This window comes from Pongo pygmaeus, chromosome 1, assembly GCF_028885625.2.
Source record: "Pongo pygmaeus isolate AG05252 chromosome 1, NHGRI_mPonPyg2-v2.0_pri, whole genome shotgun sequence".
Classification (NCBI taxonomy): Eukaryota; Metazoa; Chordata; class Mammalia; order Primates; family Hominidae; genus Pongo; species Pongo pygmaeus.
The window spans coordinates 7,054,053-7,072,575 of NC_072373.2; the positions used below are offsets into that span (position 1 = coordinate 7,054,053).

Sequence of the window (18,523 nt, forward strand, 5' to 3'; positions counted from 1 at the left end):
TGCATCATTCTTCATCCCGGGTGGTGGTGTGGGAGTGGGATGCAAACACCTGCAAGGCTGAGTCACAGAACAGAAGAAGCTGGGCTTTCTGGCAGTGGATGGCGGGAGCTGGGAAAAAGGCCACAGCTCATTCCTTCTGGCAGGCAGGGATCTGGAAACAGCCTGCCCGGACACAGTCTGGGCTACTTGGCCTTCATTTCTAATGGTGTACCTGTGAGAAAAGTGGTTGGGAGCTGGGTTCTTTGTACTTTGGGGGAATCTCAGGCGCATATTCTGTTTTAATCAGAAGTTGGGGGTCCCTTCAGCATAAAGAATAGAGGTTTTGTGCATGTAGAGCACTAATCCTGGAGCTGCTAGGGGAATGTTTCAGTAACTATTTTCCTTATGATGGTGATGGTTCTATTTTAAGCCAACCTTAAAAATTCTAGAACAGAGGCCAGGTGCGGTGGCTCACGCCTGTAGTCCCAGCACTTTGGGAGGCCGAGGAGGGCGGATCACCTGAGGTCAGTAGTTCGGGACCAGCCTGGCCAACATGGTGAAACCCTGTCTCTACTAAAAATACAAAAATTAGCCAGGTGTGGTGGCAGGCACCTATAATCCCAGCTACTCGGGAGGCTGAGGCAGGAGAATTGCTTGAACCCAGGAGGCGGAGGTTGCAGTGAGCCGAGAACACACCACTGCACTCCAGCCTGGGCGACAGAGCAAGACTACATCTCAAGAAATAATAATAATAAATAAAATAAATAAATAATAAAAATAAAAATAAATTCTAGAATGGAAAGCATTATGTCATAACAGGTTTCAGTGGCATAAAGTCATAGGCTCAAATCTCACCAACTGAGTGATCTTGAGCAAATTACCTCAACTCTCTGAGTTTCAGGTGTCTTTTTCTTCTCCAGAAAGATTAAATAAGAAAGTGGAATAATCATATCTCAATACTTAACATGTATATGTGATCCATAAAGATTAGTTTCCACCCTTAGCCCAATGACTGTACATGATAAAATTCAACAAATGAAGATAATGACAATGATGGTGAAGACTGTGGTGGATGCAGAGTTAGGGTGCCCAGATCCCTTGCCCAGAACTGAAGTACTGATCGCCCAGCTGTGGAGGTATTGGTGAACTAGGTGGTAAATGGTGGAAGGAAGTCACTGGTGGCTTGAGAATTAAAGTAATTATAAGGACTATAGATTCACATAGCTATTACCAGGAGTTATTGATGCTTTCCAGAAAGTAAAAAAAAAGCTGAAAATGATTAATCATCAATTCTTTTTTTTTTTTTGAGACAGAGTCTCAGTCACCTAGTCTGGAATGCAGTGATATGATATCAGCTCACTGCAACCTCCTCCTCCTGGGCTCAAGTGATTCTCCTGCCTCAGCCTCCCAAGTAGGTGGGATTGCAGACATGCACCACCACACCCATCTAATTTTTGTATTTTTAGTAGAGACGAGGTTTCACCATGTTGGCCAGGCTGGTCTCAAACTCCTGGCCTCATGTGATCCACCTGCCTCGGTTTCCCAAAGTGCTGGGATTACAGGCGTGAGCCACCACACCCAGCCCTGATCATCAATTATTCAATTGATGACATCATATTGATCTAATCAATGACATTATGTTGATTTGATCAGGTGACCAAGGAGTAAGACGTCTTTTGGAAGCCTTGGTAAGACACATACGCCCTAGAGGTACGACATGAAACCCTGAGGGCCTCCTTGGCTGAGACTCATATCCATTATCTATAGGGCAGAAAAAGCCAAGGATTAGGGCCAAAGCACAGTTATAGGAGTGATAGAACACCAGAGAAGGTTGAACTGTCAGTCTAGGCATGTCTGCTATGCCAAGGTCAGGGTGCTGGTTGGGAAGTATTGGAACCTAAAATTTGGGATGGATAAATCTGGGTCAATACACTTGAAAATCCTGAACCCCTTGAAAGACCTGGCCTGTTTTTGCTGGGGAAATGTTAGTACTTTTCCCTCTTGCCTGAAGATGATGTGGACTCATTTGCCTTCCAAGACAACATGTATCCCTGCTTAGGAAGAGCCTCACCTCTTCTGCTGGCCATTATGCTAATAACTAGGTTTAGGTTATGACATTACCCAGCTGCATAAATTGTGACCTCTATTTGGTCATTAGCATAATGGCCAGCAGGAGAGGTGGTGCCTGTCTTCCTCTCAAAGGAGATGCTTGATGGAGCCAATATGTACCCCCAGCACCCAGAAGAGAACATGAGGACCAGGATTCTGAATGCTCTGGATGGAAGGCAAAAGTGGGGTGGGAAGGCATGGAACATAAAGTAAGGTTAAGGGAGAAGTTATTGACATAACAGCATTTTCCTGGCCAGGTGTGGTGGCTCACGCCTGTAATCCTAGCACTTTGGGAGGCCGAGGAGAGTGGATCACCTGAGTTCAGGAGTTTGAGACCAGCCTGGGCAACATGATGAAAAACCCCTTCTCTACTAAGAATACAAAAAATTAGCCAGGCATGGTGGCGTGTGCCTGTAATCCCAGCTACTCAGAAGGCTGAGACAGGAGAATCGCTTGAACTCGGGAGGCAGAGGTTGCATTGAGCCGAGATCACACCATTGCACTCCAGCCTGGGTGACAGAGCAAGACTCCATCTCAAAAAAAAAAAAAAAAAAAAAAAAGAGCATTTCCCATTATATGGACTTTATATCCTGGCAAGGAATTTGGAAGATGCTGCGTTTATGCGAGGGTGGTTCTTGGAAGCTCAGCCAAGCAGCAGCTCCAACTGCAGCTGCTTCTGCCAGATGTAGAAGATCTGCTGGCAAATATTAACATGGGCTCAGATGCATGACATCTGGTTCTTTATCTTGCAAATGCATTCTTTTTCATCCCTATCAGAAAGAACTAAAAACGGTTTGCTTGTACTTGGGACAGATAATGATATAAATTAATGGACTTGCTCCAAGACCATGTTAATTCTCCCATCCTTTGTCGTATTTTAGTCCAAAGAAAAATAGATTGTCTGGACAGCCCAAATAACATGGCATTAGTCCACTCTTTTAATGATCATTTGATCTAATCAGATGAGCAAGGAGTGAGAAGTCCATTGGAAGCCTTGGTAAGACACATGCACTCCAGAAGTGGGACATAAATTTTCCAGTGACTCAGGGGGCTGCAAAATCAGGGAAGCTTCAGAGATTCAGTGGTCTGTGTGTACCAGGACATCCTCTCCAAAGTAATGAAAAAAATTATTGCATTACCCATCTTCTTTCTTTTTTCTTTTCTTTTTTTTTTTCTTTCTTTTGAGACAGAATCTTGCTCTGTTGCTCAGGCTGGAGTGCAGTGTCACAATCTCGGCTCACTGCAACCTCTGCCTCCCGGGTTCAAGTGATTCCCCTGCTTCAGCCTCCCAAGTAGCTGAAACTACAGGCACACACCACCACGCCTGGCTAATTTCTGTATTTTTAGTAGAGATGGGGTTTCACCATGTTGGCCAGGCTTGTCTTGAACTCCTGACCTCAGGTGATCCACCCTCCTCAGCTTCCCAAAGTGCTGGGATTACAGGTGTGAGCCACCACGCCCGGCCACAAAGAAGAAAAGGCAATGCCTGATTGGATTCTTTGGGTTCTAAAGATAGCCACATTTGAGAATTCTGCTTCAACTCATATTCTAGAGGACACAAAAGTTCCCAGCTTTAAGTTGGGCCAGAGTAGGGAAGAGTTGTATTGAAAGCACCCCTGCCACTTGTACCCCATGACCAGGCAGACCTTACGGTACAGAGGTAGATACGGTGGGAAAAGACGCTGTGTGGGTCTATGGTCAACTTCAATCTACGAAACACAATGTAGCTCACTAGGGTTCAGAAACATAGTTATGCCATTTGCAGCAGAGAATGATGTATCTTTCAAAAATTAGTTGACCATGAGCCATTTAGAGACAATGTGGCCAGAACTGGCCATAATGAACGATATTTTGTCTGACTCATGATGTCATTAGCGGCAGCAACACATCATAAAGTGGAAGTGGTGTTTGTAGGATCAGACATGTGCAAAGCCAAGGGCATGAGTAAACTGCATGATCAGGTGGCCCAGAGCCCCAGGAAATCTACCACTGTTGCACCCATATCCCTTCCTTTGTTCACTACTGGCCATTGTAGGGGAGGGTCACTTGTGATCAACTGACAGAGGAAGAAAAAGGCTAAACTTAATTTACAGATGAGTAGCTTAGTCGGTGGTGCAAGCCAAAAATGGGCTGCACCTGCACTAAGGGTGGCCCTGAGAGACAGTGTTGAGGGGAAATCCTCCCACTGGGCAGAGCTTTGGGCAGCACACCCAGTGCTTTACTTGGGTAAATACAGACTCATGGGCTCTGGCAAATGACTTGATTGTTGGTCAGGGGCTTAAAGAAGAAAAACTTGAAGATCAGGATAAAAAAAAAAAAAAAAGCCTGGGGAAGGGGCATAAGTATGGATCTGTAGGCATAGACATGAAATGTAAAGATCTGTGTATCACATGTTCATGCTCCACAGAGAACATCCACATGGAGGAGGCACTACAATTTGTCTAGTTGACTGGTTGACTTTGGCCACCACCCCTTAGTTCTCCCAAGACTGGAACAAGAAATGAATGAGGGAGTATCCATGGTGGCAGGGATAGAGGTTACGCATGAGCTCAGCAGCATGGACCCCAACTCACCAGGCCTGATGTAGCTACACTGTTGCCAAATGTCCAATCAGCAGAGACCAGTGCTGAGGCCTTGAGATAGCACAATCCTCAAGGAGACAACTCAGTGGCAAGTAGACAAGGTTGGCCTCATTCTACCCCGTGGAAGGGGTAGCAATTCATTTTGCATTTAATCAACATGTATTCTGGATATGAGTTTGCCTTTCCTGCTTGCTGGACTTCACAAGCAACATCACTCTGTAGCTGGGCACTTTTCCCTGCTAGCAATTTGCATGCAGATAAATCAATTCAACTTTTATAAGCATGTACTATGTGCCAGGCTCTGTGCTAGCTACTGGGGATGCACAGATGAAGTCTTGCCCTCAGTCATGTAATAGCTATTATGGACTTTTTAAAATCCTGCCTTGGGGTAGGATAGCAAGATTGCCAATTCTAAAACCATTTCACAAGTTTTAACTAAGCAGATTTTGAGCTCAAATGACTTCATGTGGGAACCAGAATCATTTATTTCCTTTGACGGCCTGACTCTTAAATAAAATGTTTTTATCCCATGTTGATCAGATCAATAAGTATTACTGGTAAGTAGCGTCTTTGTTTGTTTGTTTGTTTTTTAAGACAGAGTCTTGCTCTGTCACCCAGACTGGAGTGCAATAGCGCGATCTCAGCTCATTTCAACCTCCACCTTCCAGCTTCAAGTGATTCTCCTGCCTCAGCATCCCGAGTAGCTGGGACCACAGGCACATGCCCCCACACCTGGCTAATTTTAAAATTTTTTTGTAGAGACAGGGTCTTGCTATGTTGCCCAGGCTGGTCTTGAACTCCTGGGCTCAAGCAATGCTTCTGCCTTGGCTTCCCAAAGTGCTGGGATTATAGGCGTGAGCCACCACGCCCAGCCAACCTCTTATTTTAGGTGTACACATTTCACTTCCATGTTGTTAGAGTTCCCAAACTTGTCTCTCCCTATATCAGAAATTGTAGGGAGGAAGGATGAATGACAGCAGCCACAGGAAGCAAACTTGATCTATCCCAGTCACTCCCTGAGCCCCAGACACCCACACTTGCCAAGAGCCAATCTTATTTTTAATCACATTGCAAAAGCTGAGTCACCTTAGGAAACTCCTCAGGAATGATTAAAATCATCCCAGAAAAGCATAGAGAACAAGGAGAGAATTGTGGGGGAACCAGGGCAAAGCCAACATCAAGAGTCAGAAAGGTCACTTGTGGCTCTCAAATCTATACATAGTAAGGGCTGGCTGTAGCGATGGTTGCAAGGACTGGTGATCCTTTCAGAACCTCATCTTAAAGCTCCATTTGCCTATCAAGTCTGTTGCATTTTCACAAGATTGCCTACTACAGATAAGAATGCTGACAAGTTTTGTGAACTTTTTTTTTTGAGACGGAGTCTGGCTCTGTCACTCGGGCTGGAATGCAATGGCACAATCTCAGCTCACTGCAACCTCCACCTACCGCATTCAAGCAATTCTCTTGCCTCAGCCTCCCAAATAGCTGGGACTACAGGCATGTGCCACAATGCCTGGCTAATTTTTTGTATTTTCAGTAGAGAAGGGGTTTCACCATGCTGGCCAGGCTGGTCTCAAACTCCTGACCTCATGATCCACCTACCTCAGCCTCCCAAAGTGTGCTGGGATTACAAGAGTGAGCCACCACTCCTGGCCTTTTTTTTTTGGATGACATTTCACACTTATTGCCCAGGCTGGAGTGCAATGGCACGATCTCGGCTCACTGCAACCTCCACCTCCCAGGTTCAAGCGATTCTCCTGCCTCAGCCTTCTGAGTAGCTGGGATTACAGGCATGCACCACCACGCCCGGCTAATTTTTGTATTTTTTGTAGAGACGGGTTTTCTCCATGTTGGTCAGGCTGGTCTCGAACTCCTGACCTCAGGTGATCCACCCACCTTGGCCTCCCAAAGTGCTGGGGTTACAGACGTGAGCCACAGCACCCGGCCAGAAATGAGGACATATCTTAGTCACATATATCAGTTGTCCAATCTTGAGACTGGGTTGTCTTACAGGCCCTAAGGAGAAGTGGTCCTGCAAAGGAGGGAGAGGTAGCAGCAGGGGCCAAGAATAAAGGTCAGAGGACAGGGAGAAGAATCCAAAGAATGTGGTGTCTTGAAATCAGAGAGTTTTCAGAATGAGAAAAGAAAATGTTGACTGGGTGTGGTGGCTCATGCCTATAAGTAACCCCAACACTTTGAGAGGCCAAGGTGGGAGGATCCCTTGAGGCCAGGAGGTCAAGACAAGCCTAGGAAACATAGCAAGACCTTGTCTCTACAAAAAGTAAAAAAATTAAGCAAGTGTGGTGGTGCATGCCTGTGGTCCCAGTTACTTGGGAGGCTGAGGTGGGAGGATAGCTTGAGCCCAGGAGGTCGAGGCTGCAATGAGCCATGATTGTGCCAATGCACTCCAGTCTGGGCAACAGAGCAAGATCCTGTCACAAAAAAAAGAAAAAAGGAAAAAAGAAAATGGGCTGGATGCAGTGGCTCAGGCCTGTAATCCCAGTACTTTGGGAGGCCAAGGCAGGAGGATCACTCTCAAGCCCAGGAGTTCGAGACCAGCCTGGGCAACATAGTGAGACCCTTGTCTCTAAAAATATTTTTTTTGAAAAGGAGAAAATGGCCAATTCCAAATGTTGAAGAATCAAAGATGAAATAATATGATAAGGACTAAAAAGAGTGCTTGTGCAGGTGATTGCTGACCTGCCGGGAGCACTGCATGAGTGTTGGGACAGACTCCAGATGGTAGGAGTTGAAGGAGTGAAGAGGCGGTGAGATAAGTGGAAAGAGTGAGCTGGGACAGCCCTTTCAAAAGTTCCAGGAAGTACAAGCAGAGTGGGCTAGGCTCTGAGCTTCACGAGGCATGAGTGATGTGAGAGAACTCCCATTTATTGAGCTCCAACTGTGTCATCCCATACTCATGAGTTTTCCTCATTCAATCATCTCACAACTCTATGAGACAACTGAAAACATATCCATTCTGCTAACAAATAATATGAATTTCAAAGAAGTTTGCTTTCTTTTTTGTGTGTGTTTTATTTTTTTGTTTTTGAAATGGAGTCTTGCTCTGCTGCCCAGGCTGGAGTACAGTGGTGCGATCTCAGCTCACTGAAACCTCTGCCTCCTGGGTTCAAGCGATTCTTTTGCCTCAGCCTCCCAAGTAGCTGGGATTATAGGCCCCCGCCACCATGCCGGCTTATAGGCCCCCGCCACCATGCCGGCTGATTTTTGTACTTTTAATAGAGACGGGGTTTCCCCTTGTTGGCCAGGCTGGTCTTGAACTCCTGATCTTAAGTGATCCACCCACCTCAGCCTCCCAAAGTGTTGGGATTACAGGCGTGAACCACCAAGCCAACCTATTATCTTTTGTTGTAGAGACAGGGGTCTCACTTTGTTGCCCAGATCAGTCTCAAACTCCTGTCTCGAAGCCATCTTCTCAGTTCAGCCTCGCGAAGCGCTGGGATTACAGGCATGAGCCACTGCACCCAGCCATTTTTTTGTTTACTAAAATATTAGTAGACTGGACATGGTGGCTCATGCCTGTAATCCCAGCACTTTGGGAGGCTGAGGCAGAAGGATTGCTTGAGTCCAGGAGTATGAGCCCAGCCTAGGCAACATAGGGAGACTCCATCTCTACAAATAATTTAAAAAATTAGCCAGGCATGGTGCTGTGAGCCTATGGTCTCAGCTACTTGGTAGGCTGAGCAAAGAGGATCACCGGAGCCCAGAAGGTTGATGTTGCAGTGAGCTGTGATCATCCCACTGCACTCCAGGCTGGGCAACAGAGTGAGACCTGTCTCAAAAACACAAAACAAAACAAAAAAGAAATTAAAATATTGATAGACAGACCTCCTAATCCAGCGAGGGCACTCTTGCTCCAGCTGTTCTCCACAGGACTGTTCTTATTTCCTTCCCCACGGTCCATGTAGCATCCATAGTATGTGGTTTTGGTCACCTCCCAGCCACCTAGGTCTCACTCTGCTGCCAGAGGAGCACCAGCCAGGAGCACGATGCCATCAGACGACACACCAGACACCGCTCCCCTCAAAAGATGGCTTTCAACGCCCCCCCCCCCCAAAAAAAAAAGAAAGAAAAACCGGCCGGGCACCGTGGCTCACGCCTGTAATCCCAGCACTTTGGGAGGCCGAGGCGGGTGGATCACCTGAGGTCGGGAGTTTGAGACCAGCCTACCAACATGGAGAAACCCCGTCTCTACTAAAAATACAAAATTAGCTGGGCGTGTTGGCGCATGCCTGTAATACCAGCTACTTGGGAGGCTGAGGCAGGTGAATCGCTTGAACCTGGAAGGCAAAGGTTGCGGTGAACCGAGATCGTGCCATTGCACTCCGGCCTGCGCAACAAGGGCAAAACTCCGTCTCCCTCCGCCCCCTCCAAAAAAAAAAAAAAGAAAAGAAAAAAACGATCCAGCCCATTCCTCTGCCTGAAAGATGATGGATTCTGGCAGTATTGCTGCATTTTGTTTTTTCCCAGTGCTTCATTCTATTACCTCCTTCATCTCCATTCCATCTGAGAGGCAAGCCTGCTCGGACTAGACAGCAATCCCCATGCCTCAGCCCAGAAAATCAAATGCAAGGCAGTTAGGAAGCATTTCAAAGTCCTTATAATCATTGACCAAACACCACAGCTGGGATTTATTTTCTCCTGGCCCCAACTGAGCACTATTTCCTTCTACCTCTGCCTTCAGCATTCAAACCTGAATGCACATAAAGTTTCTTGGGATTATAAAGATTTGGGGGAACCATGGCTTGGGGAAGTGAGGGGAAGATACATTTACTGAGGAACAGTGGCAGGCACTATACTAGCTGCTTTACAGAAACCAGTTCATTTAAGCCTCACATAACTATTCTGAGTTACAGATTACCATAACCATTAAAAGCCATATTTAGTAAAGTGAAGCCATGTATCCAAGATCAGAAATTAAGGTGTATAGGTGGGAGGGCCAGGCGTGGAACCAACTTTCCCTGGTCTTAGAGTCTGGGCTGCCCCTGGAGATTGGCCAGTCTGGGTTGGATCCTGGCCCAGTTTGCATTCTGGCCGAATGATCTAGAACAGAGCAGTGTGAGCATCCTGCCTGCCCTTCCCACCTGCAAGGCAACTGGGAAAGTTTACATGAGATTGCAGATTTGAAAGGTACTTCAGCGCAGAGCACTGCACACCTGCTCCTTACTATTCACACCTGACGGGATGCCTGCTTTTCTAAGACAGAGAAAGATAGGGCCGGGCGCGGTGGCTCACGCCTGTAATCCCAGCACTTTGGGAGGCCGAGGCAGGCGGATCACGAGGTCAGGAGATCGAGACCATCCTGGCTAACACGGTGAAACCCCATCTCTACTAAAACTACAAAAAATTAGCCGGGCGAGGTAGCGGGCGCCTGTAGTCCCAGCTACTCGGGAGGCTGAGGCAGGAGAATGGCGTGAACCCGGGAGGCGGAGTTTGCAGTGAGCCGAGATCGCGCCACTGCACTCCAGCCTGGGCGACAGAGAGACTCCGTCTCAAAAAAAAAAAAAAGGCAGAGAAAGAAGATGAGGCCAGTTATCTCTTCAGTGATGCCATCATTTAATCTCTTGACATCTATTTCTTATCATTGACCTAAAGCCCCAAGAGTCAGACCCTTCAATTCACCCAGCAAATGTACTATCTCCTTCTCCTTTGTCACATTTTGTTCATTTTAAGACTCTTCACTGCTGAATACAGAAAATCATGGCATACACTGCTAACAATAAAGGAAACGCAAGCCTTCTGGCCGTGCAGAGTCTGAAGGGCTACCTGGATGGGCGTAAGTACCGGGAAGCAACCCCTGGCCCTGGGAACTGGAAGAGCTGTGTGTTGCCCTTCCTAGCCCCTTTGAACCCAGGCAAGGGATTAATTTCTCAGGCCCTGTGATATTGAGAAATACATGTTTAGTTTTCATTCAATTTCCTGGCATACAAGTTCTAAAAATTCTTGGAATTTTCTTTTTTGTTTGTTTCTGTTTTTTGTTTTTGAGACGAAGTCTCACTCTGTTGCCCAGGCTGGAGTGCAGTGGTGCAATCTCGGCTCACTCCAACCTCCGTCTCCTGGGTTCAAGTGATTCTCCTACCTCAGGATCCTGAGTAGCTGGGATTACAGGCACCCACCACCATGCCTGGCAAATTTTTGTATTTTTAGTGAAGAAGGGGGTTTCACCATGATGGCCAAGTGGGTCTTGAACTCCTGACCTCAGGTGATCTGCCCACCTCTGCCTCCTAAAGTGCTGGGATTACAGGTGTGAGCCACTGCACCCGGTGGAATCCTTGGATTTTCAAAGTGATAAGTGTCTTTTTTTATTTTTATTTTTTTCTGAGGTTGAGTCTCACTCCGTTGCCCAGGCTGGAGTGCAGTGGCACAATCTCGGCTCACTGCAAGCTCCACCTCCCAGATTCAAGCCATTCTCCTACCTCAGTCTCCCTAGTAGCTGGGATTACAGGCACCCACCACCACGCCCAGCTAATTTTTTTGTATTTTAGTAGAGACAGGGTTTCATGATGTTGGCCAAGCTGGTCTCGAACTCCTGACCTCAAGTGATCCGCCCACCTTGGTCTCCCAAAGTGCTGGGATTACAGGCGTGAGCCACTGTGCCCGGCAATAAGTGTCTTTTTTTAGTTCATCAGTTGACTGATGGCTGACAGCCCCTTGGTAGCTTCTGGATGGGGGCTGGTCGCCAGAAAGACAAAGGTAAGATTAGAGGGTTGGAATTTTTAGCCCCACCTCCAGCCTCTGGGGAGGGTAGAGGGGTTGAAAGTTAAATTGATTACCAGTGGCCAATGGTTTAATCAATCTTGCTTGCATAATGAAGCTTTCATAAAAACCCAAAAGGCCTAGGTTCTGATAGCTGAACACATGGAGTTTCCTGGAGGGTGGCATGCCCTTCCCCCATACCTCACTATGCATCTCTTCATCTGTATCCTTTGTGATAACCTCTGTAATAAACGTGTAAATGTGTTTCCCTGAGTTCTGTGAGTCATTCTAGCCAATTAATGAAACCCAAGGCAGGGGCTGCGGGAAGCCTGACTTATGTCCCATAGTTCAGAGGCACAGGGAAAACAAGCCAGGGGCCGGGCACAGTGGCTCATGCATGTGATCCCAGCTCTTTGGGAGGCCAAGGCAGGAGGATCACAAGGTCGGGAGTTTGAGACCAGCCTAGCCAACATGGCGAAACCCCGTCTCTACTAAAAATACAAAAATTAGCCAGGCGTGGTGTCATGGGCCTGTAATCCCAGCTACTCGGGAGAAATCGCTTGAACTCAGGAGGCAGAGATTGCAGTGAGCTGAGATTGTGCAGTGAGCTGAGATCGTGCCACTACACTCCAGCCTGGGCAACAGAGCAAGACTCTGTTTCAAACAAGCAAACAAACAACAAACACAACTTGGGGCTTGCAGTTGGCATTGAAAGTGGGAGACAGTCTTGTGGGACAGAGCCCTCAGCCCGATCTGATGCTGTCTCCAGGTAGACAGTGTCAGAGTTGGATTGGAGGACACCTAGCTGGTGTCCACTGTAGAACTGATTGCTCCATGTATGGGGAGCCCCCACCCCCCCCCCCCACACACACACACACATCTAGTGTCAAAAGTGATCTGTGTTGTGAGAATATAGGAGAAATGGAGTTTGGTTTCCCCTGTGTATGACCAGAGGCCCAATTTCTTAACTCTAAAAGTGAGATCTTGGGGACAATTGTCCTTCCTTCCTTCTTTTATCCCAGAGAAAACTAAGTGACAGAATATACCGGAGTGTAGTACTTGGACTTCCTTGTAACAACTCTGGGTTTTTTTTTTTTTGTTTTTTTTTTTTGAGATGAAGTTTCGCTCTTGTTGCCGAGGCTGGAGTGCAATGGTGTGACCTAAGCTCACTACAACCTCCGCCTCCTGGGTTCAAGCGATTCTCTTGCCTCAGCCTCCTGAGTAGCTGGGATTACAGGTGCCCGCTACCACGCCCGGCTCATTTTTAGTAGAGATGGGGTTTCAGCATGTTGGCCAGGTGATCCACCCGCCTCGGCCTCCCAAGTGCTGGGATTACAGGCGTGGGCCACTGCACCCAGTGTACAACTCTAGGTTTTAATCCATACCGCTTCTCTTACTAGCTGTGTGCCCTCGGGCAAATCACTTCACCTTTCTTAGTATAGGTTTCTTTCTGTGAAAAAGGGCATGGACCATTGTGAGAACCACACAGCACACTTCAGGCTGAGGTGGATCCAGCTTGGACCCCCACTTGCTACTGAAGGATAAAAACATCCCAGCACAAGGCAGTTTTACCTCTCCACAGTCTGCTGCCCAGCCAATGATTTTACTACAAACCCTAATTTCTTTTGCAAAGAAACATCTTGAACTGGTCATGAACAAAGTGGCTTTCTCTGACCAGCAAGCAGGTGGCGATTCCATTTCCATCAGAACTGACCTCCTGCTGCCCAGGGAGGGGGAGTGGGGAGAGGGGAGGGAGAGGAGAGGCCTGATGTCACTCAGCCCTACATAAGGGCCTCCTTCAGGCTCCTGCAGGCAGTTTGGAAGCAGCTGGAGGAATGAGTTAGGTTCCTGGTTGCGGGACAGTTTTTTTTCTTTTTTAAAACAGACACAGCTGTTGAGTGCAATGCCGCCTCCACAGAAAATCCCAAGCGTCAGACCTTTCAAGCAGAGGAAAAGCTTGGGTAAATTTCTTGGGGTAGCTTTCTGGATTATCTAAAGAGAGGAGAGGATCTGGCCTTCTCTTGATCTTTGCTTTTTCTCTTGTGCTTGAAATATTCACAGCAATCAGACAAGAGGAAGTTGCTGGAATCCGGGCAAAGTTCCCCAACAAAATCCCGGTAAGACACCACTGGACTTCCGCTGGGGGGCGTGGGGGTGGGGTTCTGATCCTGTTCTTTGAAAACACCAGGAGCAGCCAACAGCTTCCCTCTCTCTGTTCCGAGTTCCTAAGACTCACGCTGAGTCACATTCTTAAGGACTGACACTCTTGACAGGTGATAGTGGAGCGCTACCCCAGGGAGACGTTCCTGCCCCTGCTGGACAAAACCAAGTTCCTGGTCCCGCAGGAGCTGACCATGACCCAGTTCCTCAGCATCATCCGGTAGGTGGCGCAGAGCATGCCCGGGAGGAAGATGCGCTGGGTGCGCCGCGGCTGTTCGGCTTTCTTCGTTGTGGCGGTTTTATTTTGGGGATGGGGGCATGTCAGGAGAAGAGAGGAAAGAGATTTTTTTGAAGTCATCTTTTAGATTCACTAGTACCCTGAAAAGATGCTCTTAGAATTACTCTATTTTAAACCCGGGCGCAGTGTCTCATGCCTGTAATCCCAGCACTTTGGGAGGCTGAGGCAGGTGGATCGCAGAGGTTAGGAGTTCGAGACCAGCCTGGCCAACGTGGTGAAACGCTGTCTCTACTAAAAATACAAAAATTAGCTAGGCGTGGTGGTGGGTGCCTGTAATCCTAGCTACTTGGGAGGCTGAGGCAGGAGAATCGCTTGAACCTGGGAGGCGGAGGTTACAGTGAGCCGAGATTGTGCCACTGCACTCCAGCCTGGGCAACAAGAGTGAAACTCTGTCTCAAAAAAAAAAAAAAAAAAAAAAGAAATTACTCTATTTTAAACAGGTAAGGAGAATCCCTCAGACAACAACAACAACAACAACAACAACAAAGACCTGTCAACATTTCTAAGAATTTCCTAAAGTGGTTAGTCTTGGCTCTCAAGCTAGTCCGGGAGATAACCTTTCTTTCAGATCTTGTGTGAAACTGAGTCTGCGCGTCCGTTGCAGAGACCAGCACCTTTTCCAAGTGTACGTGCGCCTGGGGGTGGGGACTTCTCCCCAAAGGAAACATTCCCTGCTCAGAACACTGAGAGAGAAAAGCATCCCCCAAACACACTCCTCCCTTGGTTAAGCCAGAGGTACATACAGCAAAGAACAGGCAGCTATTCTTAAAGCTTAAAGGAAGTCACTTGACACATGGATTCAGTAAAAAATGATTTGGGAGTAAGGTAAATAGACCCGATGAGTAAGTTTTCAACAGGGTTGAAAAGTGCTTGGAAGCTGCGTCGCTGTTGCAGCCTGTTTTTTTGAGAACACACGATGAATGAGTGTCTTTTTATTTTGCTTTGTTTAGCTCTGTCGCCTAGGCTGGAGTGCAGTGGTGTGATCCTAGTTCACTGCAGCCTTGACCTCCTGGGCTCAGGCGATCCTCCCATCTCAGCCTCCTGAGTAGCTGGGACTACAGGAAAGCACCACCGCGCCCGGCTAATTTTAAAAATGTTTTGTAGAGATGGGGGTCTCACGATGTTGCCCAGGCCTCTTTTTATTTTGTTTTACTGAGTTAAGAGCATTCTGATTTCCTCCCTCTAGGCAAGCTTACGTGTTAAAGTTAGTTCAGTGTGAACTGAAGATGGCCAAGGGGAGAATGAAAGTTAGGGTTAGAGCCGGGCTCACACTGTGATCCCAGCACTTTGGGAAGCCAAGGCAGGCGGATTACCTGAGGTCAGGAGTTCCAGACCAACCTGGCCAACATGGTGAAACCCCGTCTCTACTAAAAATACAAAAATTACCCAGGTGTGGTGTTGCGTGCCTGTCATCCCAGCTACTTGGGAGGCTGAGGCAGGGGAATAAAAAAAAAAAAAATGAAATGTCAGAGAGACTGTGCATCACCTTTGTACCTCTAGGGAAATAGCTTTAATTTCTTTTCTTTTTTTTTTTTTTTTTTTTGAGATGCAGTCTTGCTCTGTCACCAGGCTGGAGTGCAGTGGCGCAATTTCGGCTCACTGCAACCTCCGCCTCCCGGTTCTCCTGCCTCAGCCTCCCGAGTAGCTGGAACTACAGGTGCACGCCACCACACCCAGCTAATTTTTGTATTTTTAGTAGAAACCAGGTTTCACCATGTTGGCCAGGATGGCCTCGATCTCTTGACCTCGTGATCTGCCTGCCTTGGCTTCCCAAAGTGCTGGGATTAGAGGCATGAGCCACTGCACCCAGCCCAATAGCTTTCATTTCATAGCAAATAGAAGTTATTTGCTTAGCGTTTTTGTGTTGTCATGTTTCCTCATCCTGTTTGTGTTGTCATATTTCATCCATGGAATGGCCTCACCCTTTTGACCCAACTGGGAAGCCTTGTAGTTCCTAAATCTCAGGGAAGAAGAAGGGAGCAATTCAGTCTTCTTGAGTGTCATGAGGCTGCAGATCCCTGGGCTGTCTCGCAGGCCACCCCCTCACCACCCTCCTGCCTATCCCAGGAGCCGCATGGTCCTGAGAGCCACGGAAGCCTTTTACTTGCTGGTGAACAACAAGAGCCTGGTCAGCATGAGCGCAACCATGGCAGAGATCTACAGAGACTACAAGGATGAGGATGGCTTCGTGTACATGACCTACGCCTCCCAGGAGACGTTTGGCTGCCTGGAGTCAGCAGCCCCCAGGGATGGGAGCAGCCTTGAGGACAGACCCTGCAATCCTCTCTAGCCCATGTCGGGAAGGATGTGTGCTCTGACAGATGCGTCAGATGCTGGCAGAAGGGATTGGTTTTCTCCTGTGTATACAGTGGAGGAGTCTGAGAAGCAGGGATGCCTGGGGTGATCAGCTCCAACCAGTGGCAGCAGAGTGGTGGCTCTTCCTAGTTTACTTTTTGTGCTCTGTGCTCTTGTGTCCTTCTAAGAAAAATGTGGGCTGCTCTTGAAAGTTATATAATTATCATTTTTTTTTTTGAGACAGGGTCTTGCTCTATTGCCCAGGCTGGAGCGCAGTGGCATGATCTTGGCTCACTGCAACGTCTGCCTCCCGGGTTCAAGTGATTCTTCTGCCTCCACCCCCGAGTGGCTGGTATTACAAGCACATGCCACCACACCAGGCTAATTTTTGTATTTTTAGTAGAGACAGGGTTTCACCATGTTGGCCAGGCTGGTCTCGAACTCCTGACCTCAGGTGATCCACCCAAAGTGCTGGGATTACAGGCATGAGCCACTGCATCCAGCCATATAACCGTATTCTAAATAAGAAATGGTTGGCTTGTGTGATGGTTTTGTGTGATGAGCTGGAGATAATATTTTAAGTGTCTTCTGTGGTATATGCGGGAGGGCCATTGAGGAGTGGGTTTCACTCCCTGTATGTGGGCAGGTGTCCCATCTAGGGCTCGTCCTAGAGAACCTCTGGCCTGTAGGCTGTCTCTTTGGAACCCAGTGAAGCCAGCGTGAACCATGGTAAGTTCATCTGGAGGTGCTCTTATCTGGGTCATTAGAGAGATTATTCGATTTCCCCAGCATTCACTCTATTTGGTTATTTTCTGTCACTCTCTTTTTGTCCTTCTATACCATACATATTTATGCCAAAGCTGTAACTTCTCAACATAAAGTCATTTAAACCATGTGCATGTTTACTATGTGCCAAGCTGTATTCTAAAATAAATATTCTTTATTTTAAAGGAGCTTTATTCTTTGGCTTCTTTTCACAACTCTCTATGGCTAACTACTGTTACAGTTAACCCACACAGTGGGTGGGTTTGATTGCTTGGTGGGTGACGGTCCAATCACTACTCCCAAGGAGGATTTAAAAAGGGGATTTTATTAATTCTAACAAGTAAGGAGGACACTGGGAATAGTTCCCAAAGCAGTGCCTCCCTGAACAAAAATGAACACAGGGCACTTATTGGGCTGATTAGCTGAGTCATTGTATGCAGAGGTAGAGTCAAGAAGTACAGGTAGTCACCAGCCATGTTTCCACATAGGTCGCGTGTGTAGAAAATGGCGAATAAGCTTCTCCCTAGGGGGGATTTTTTTTTCCCCCATTAATAAGCCTTTCTCTTATTGTCTTTTTTTTTTTTTTTTTTTTTTTTGAGACAGAGTCTTGCTCTGTCACCCAGGCTGGAGTGCAGTGGTGCTATCTCAGCTCACTGCAACCTCCGCCTCCTGGCTTCAAGCGATTCTCCTGCCTCAGCCTCCCGAGTAGCTGGGATTACAGGCATGTGCTACCACGCCCAGCTAATTTTGTATTTTTAGTAGAGTTTTTGTATTTTTAGTAGGGTTTCTCCATGTTGGTCAGGCTGGTCTTGAACCCCCAACCTCAGGTGATCCACCCACCTCGGCCTCCCAAAGTGCTAGGATTACAGGCATGATCCACTGCGCCCGGCTTTTTTTTTTTTTTTTTTTTAATTGTAGGTTTCTTACTGGTCCTGCTTCCGTGAGTGGCTGTGACCAGGGGAAAAGGAAGAGGAACCAGCTGGCACAGGGAGGGGTCATCTCCACAACATTCCATTTATACACAGAAATAGACAAGCACAGAGTCACTATTGTGATTAGAAGTTGGCAGCATGGGGACAGGCACAGTGGCTCATTCCTGTAATCCTAGCACTTTGGGAGGCTGAGGTGGGCAGATTGCCTGAACTCAGGAGTTCGAGACCAGCCTGGGCAACACGATGAAACCCCATCTCTACTTAAATACAAAAAATTAGCCAGGCGTGGCAGTGCATATCTGTAGTCCCAGCTACTGGGGAGGCTGAAGCAGGAAAATTGCTTGAACCTAGGAGGTGGAGGTTGCAGTGAGCTGTGATCGCACCACTGCACTCCAGCCTGGGCAACAGAGTGAGACTCTGTCTCAAAAAAAAAAAAAAGTTGGCAGCATGGGAAGGGGGAGGAACAGGTGGGGAGTGGGGGTGTTGTTAAAAAAAATACAGTCTCCCTCACAACTGGGGTGCCTGCGGGGAACTTGATCTGCTTCAACCCAAGAGGAATCAGATCCAAAGCAGTTTGAGAAGGCCAGAACCGTTAGGGATGGAGGGAGGAGGAAAACCCAAGGGTGGGGGGTCTGTTTGGCAACTGGGGTGAAGGGATTGTCCTCCCCCTACTGGGGTCCCCCCAGCCC

At 47.6% G+C, this 18,523-nt stretch overlaps 1 protein-coding gene across 1 annotated transcript; it reads left to right on the forward strand.

The window, feature by feature from the left end:
• The first annotated feature begins 13,198 nt into the window (after positions 1-13,198).
• Positions 13,199-17,090, forward strand: MAP1LC3C (microtubule associated protein 1 light chain 3 gamma). Its single transcript, XM_054497030.2, has 4 exons — positions 13,199-13,345; positions 13,446-13,501; positions 13,658-13,764; positions 15,910-17,090. The coding sequence occupies exons 1-4, from the start codon at positions 13,288-13,290 to the stop codon at positions 16,130-16,132; spliced, it is 444 nt and encodes a 147-aa protein (XP_054353005.1). The 5' UTR covers positions 13,199-13,287; the 3' UTR covers positions 16,133-17,090.
• The last annotated feature ends 1,433 nt before the right edge of the window (positions 17,091-18,523 follow it).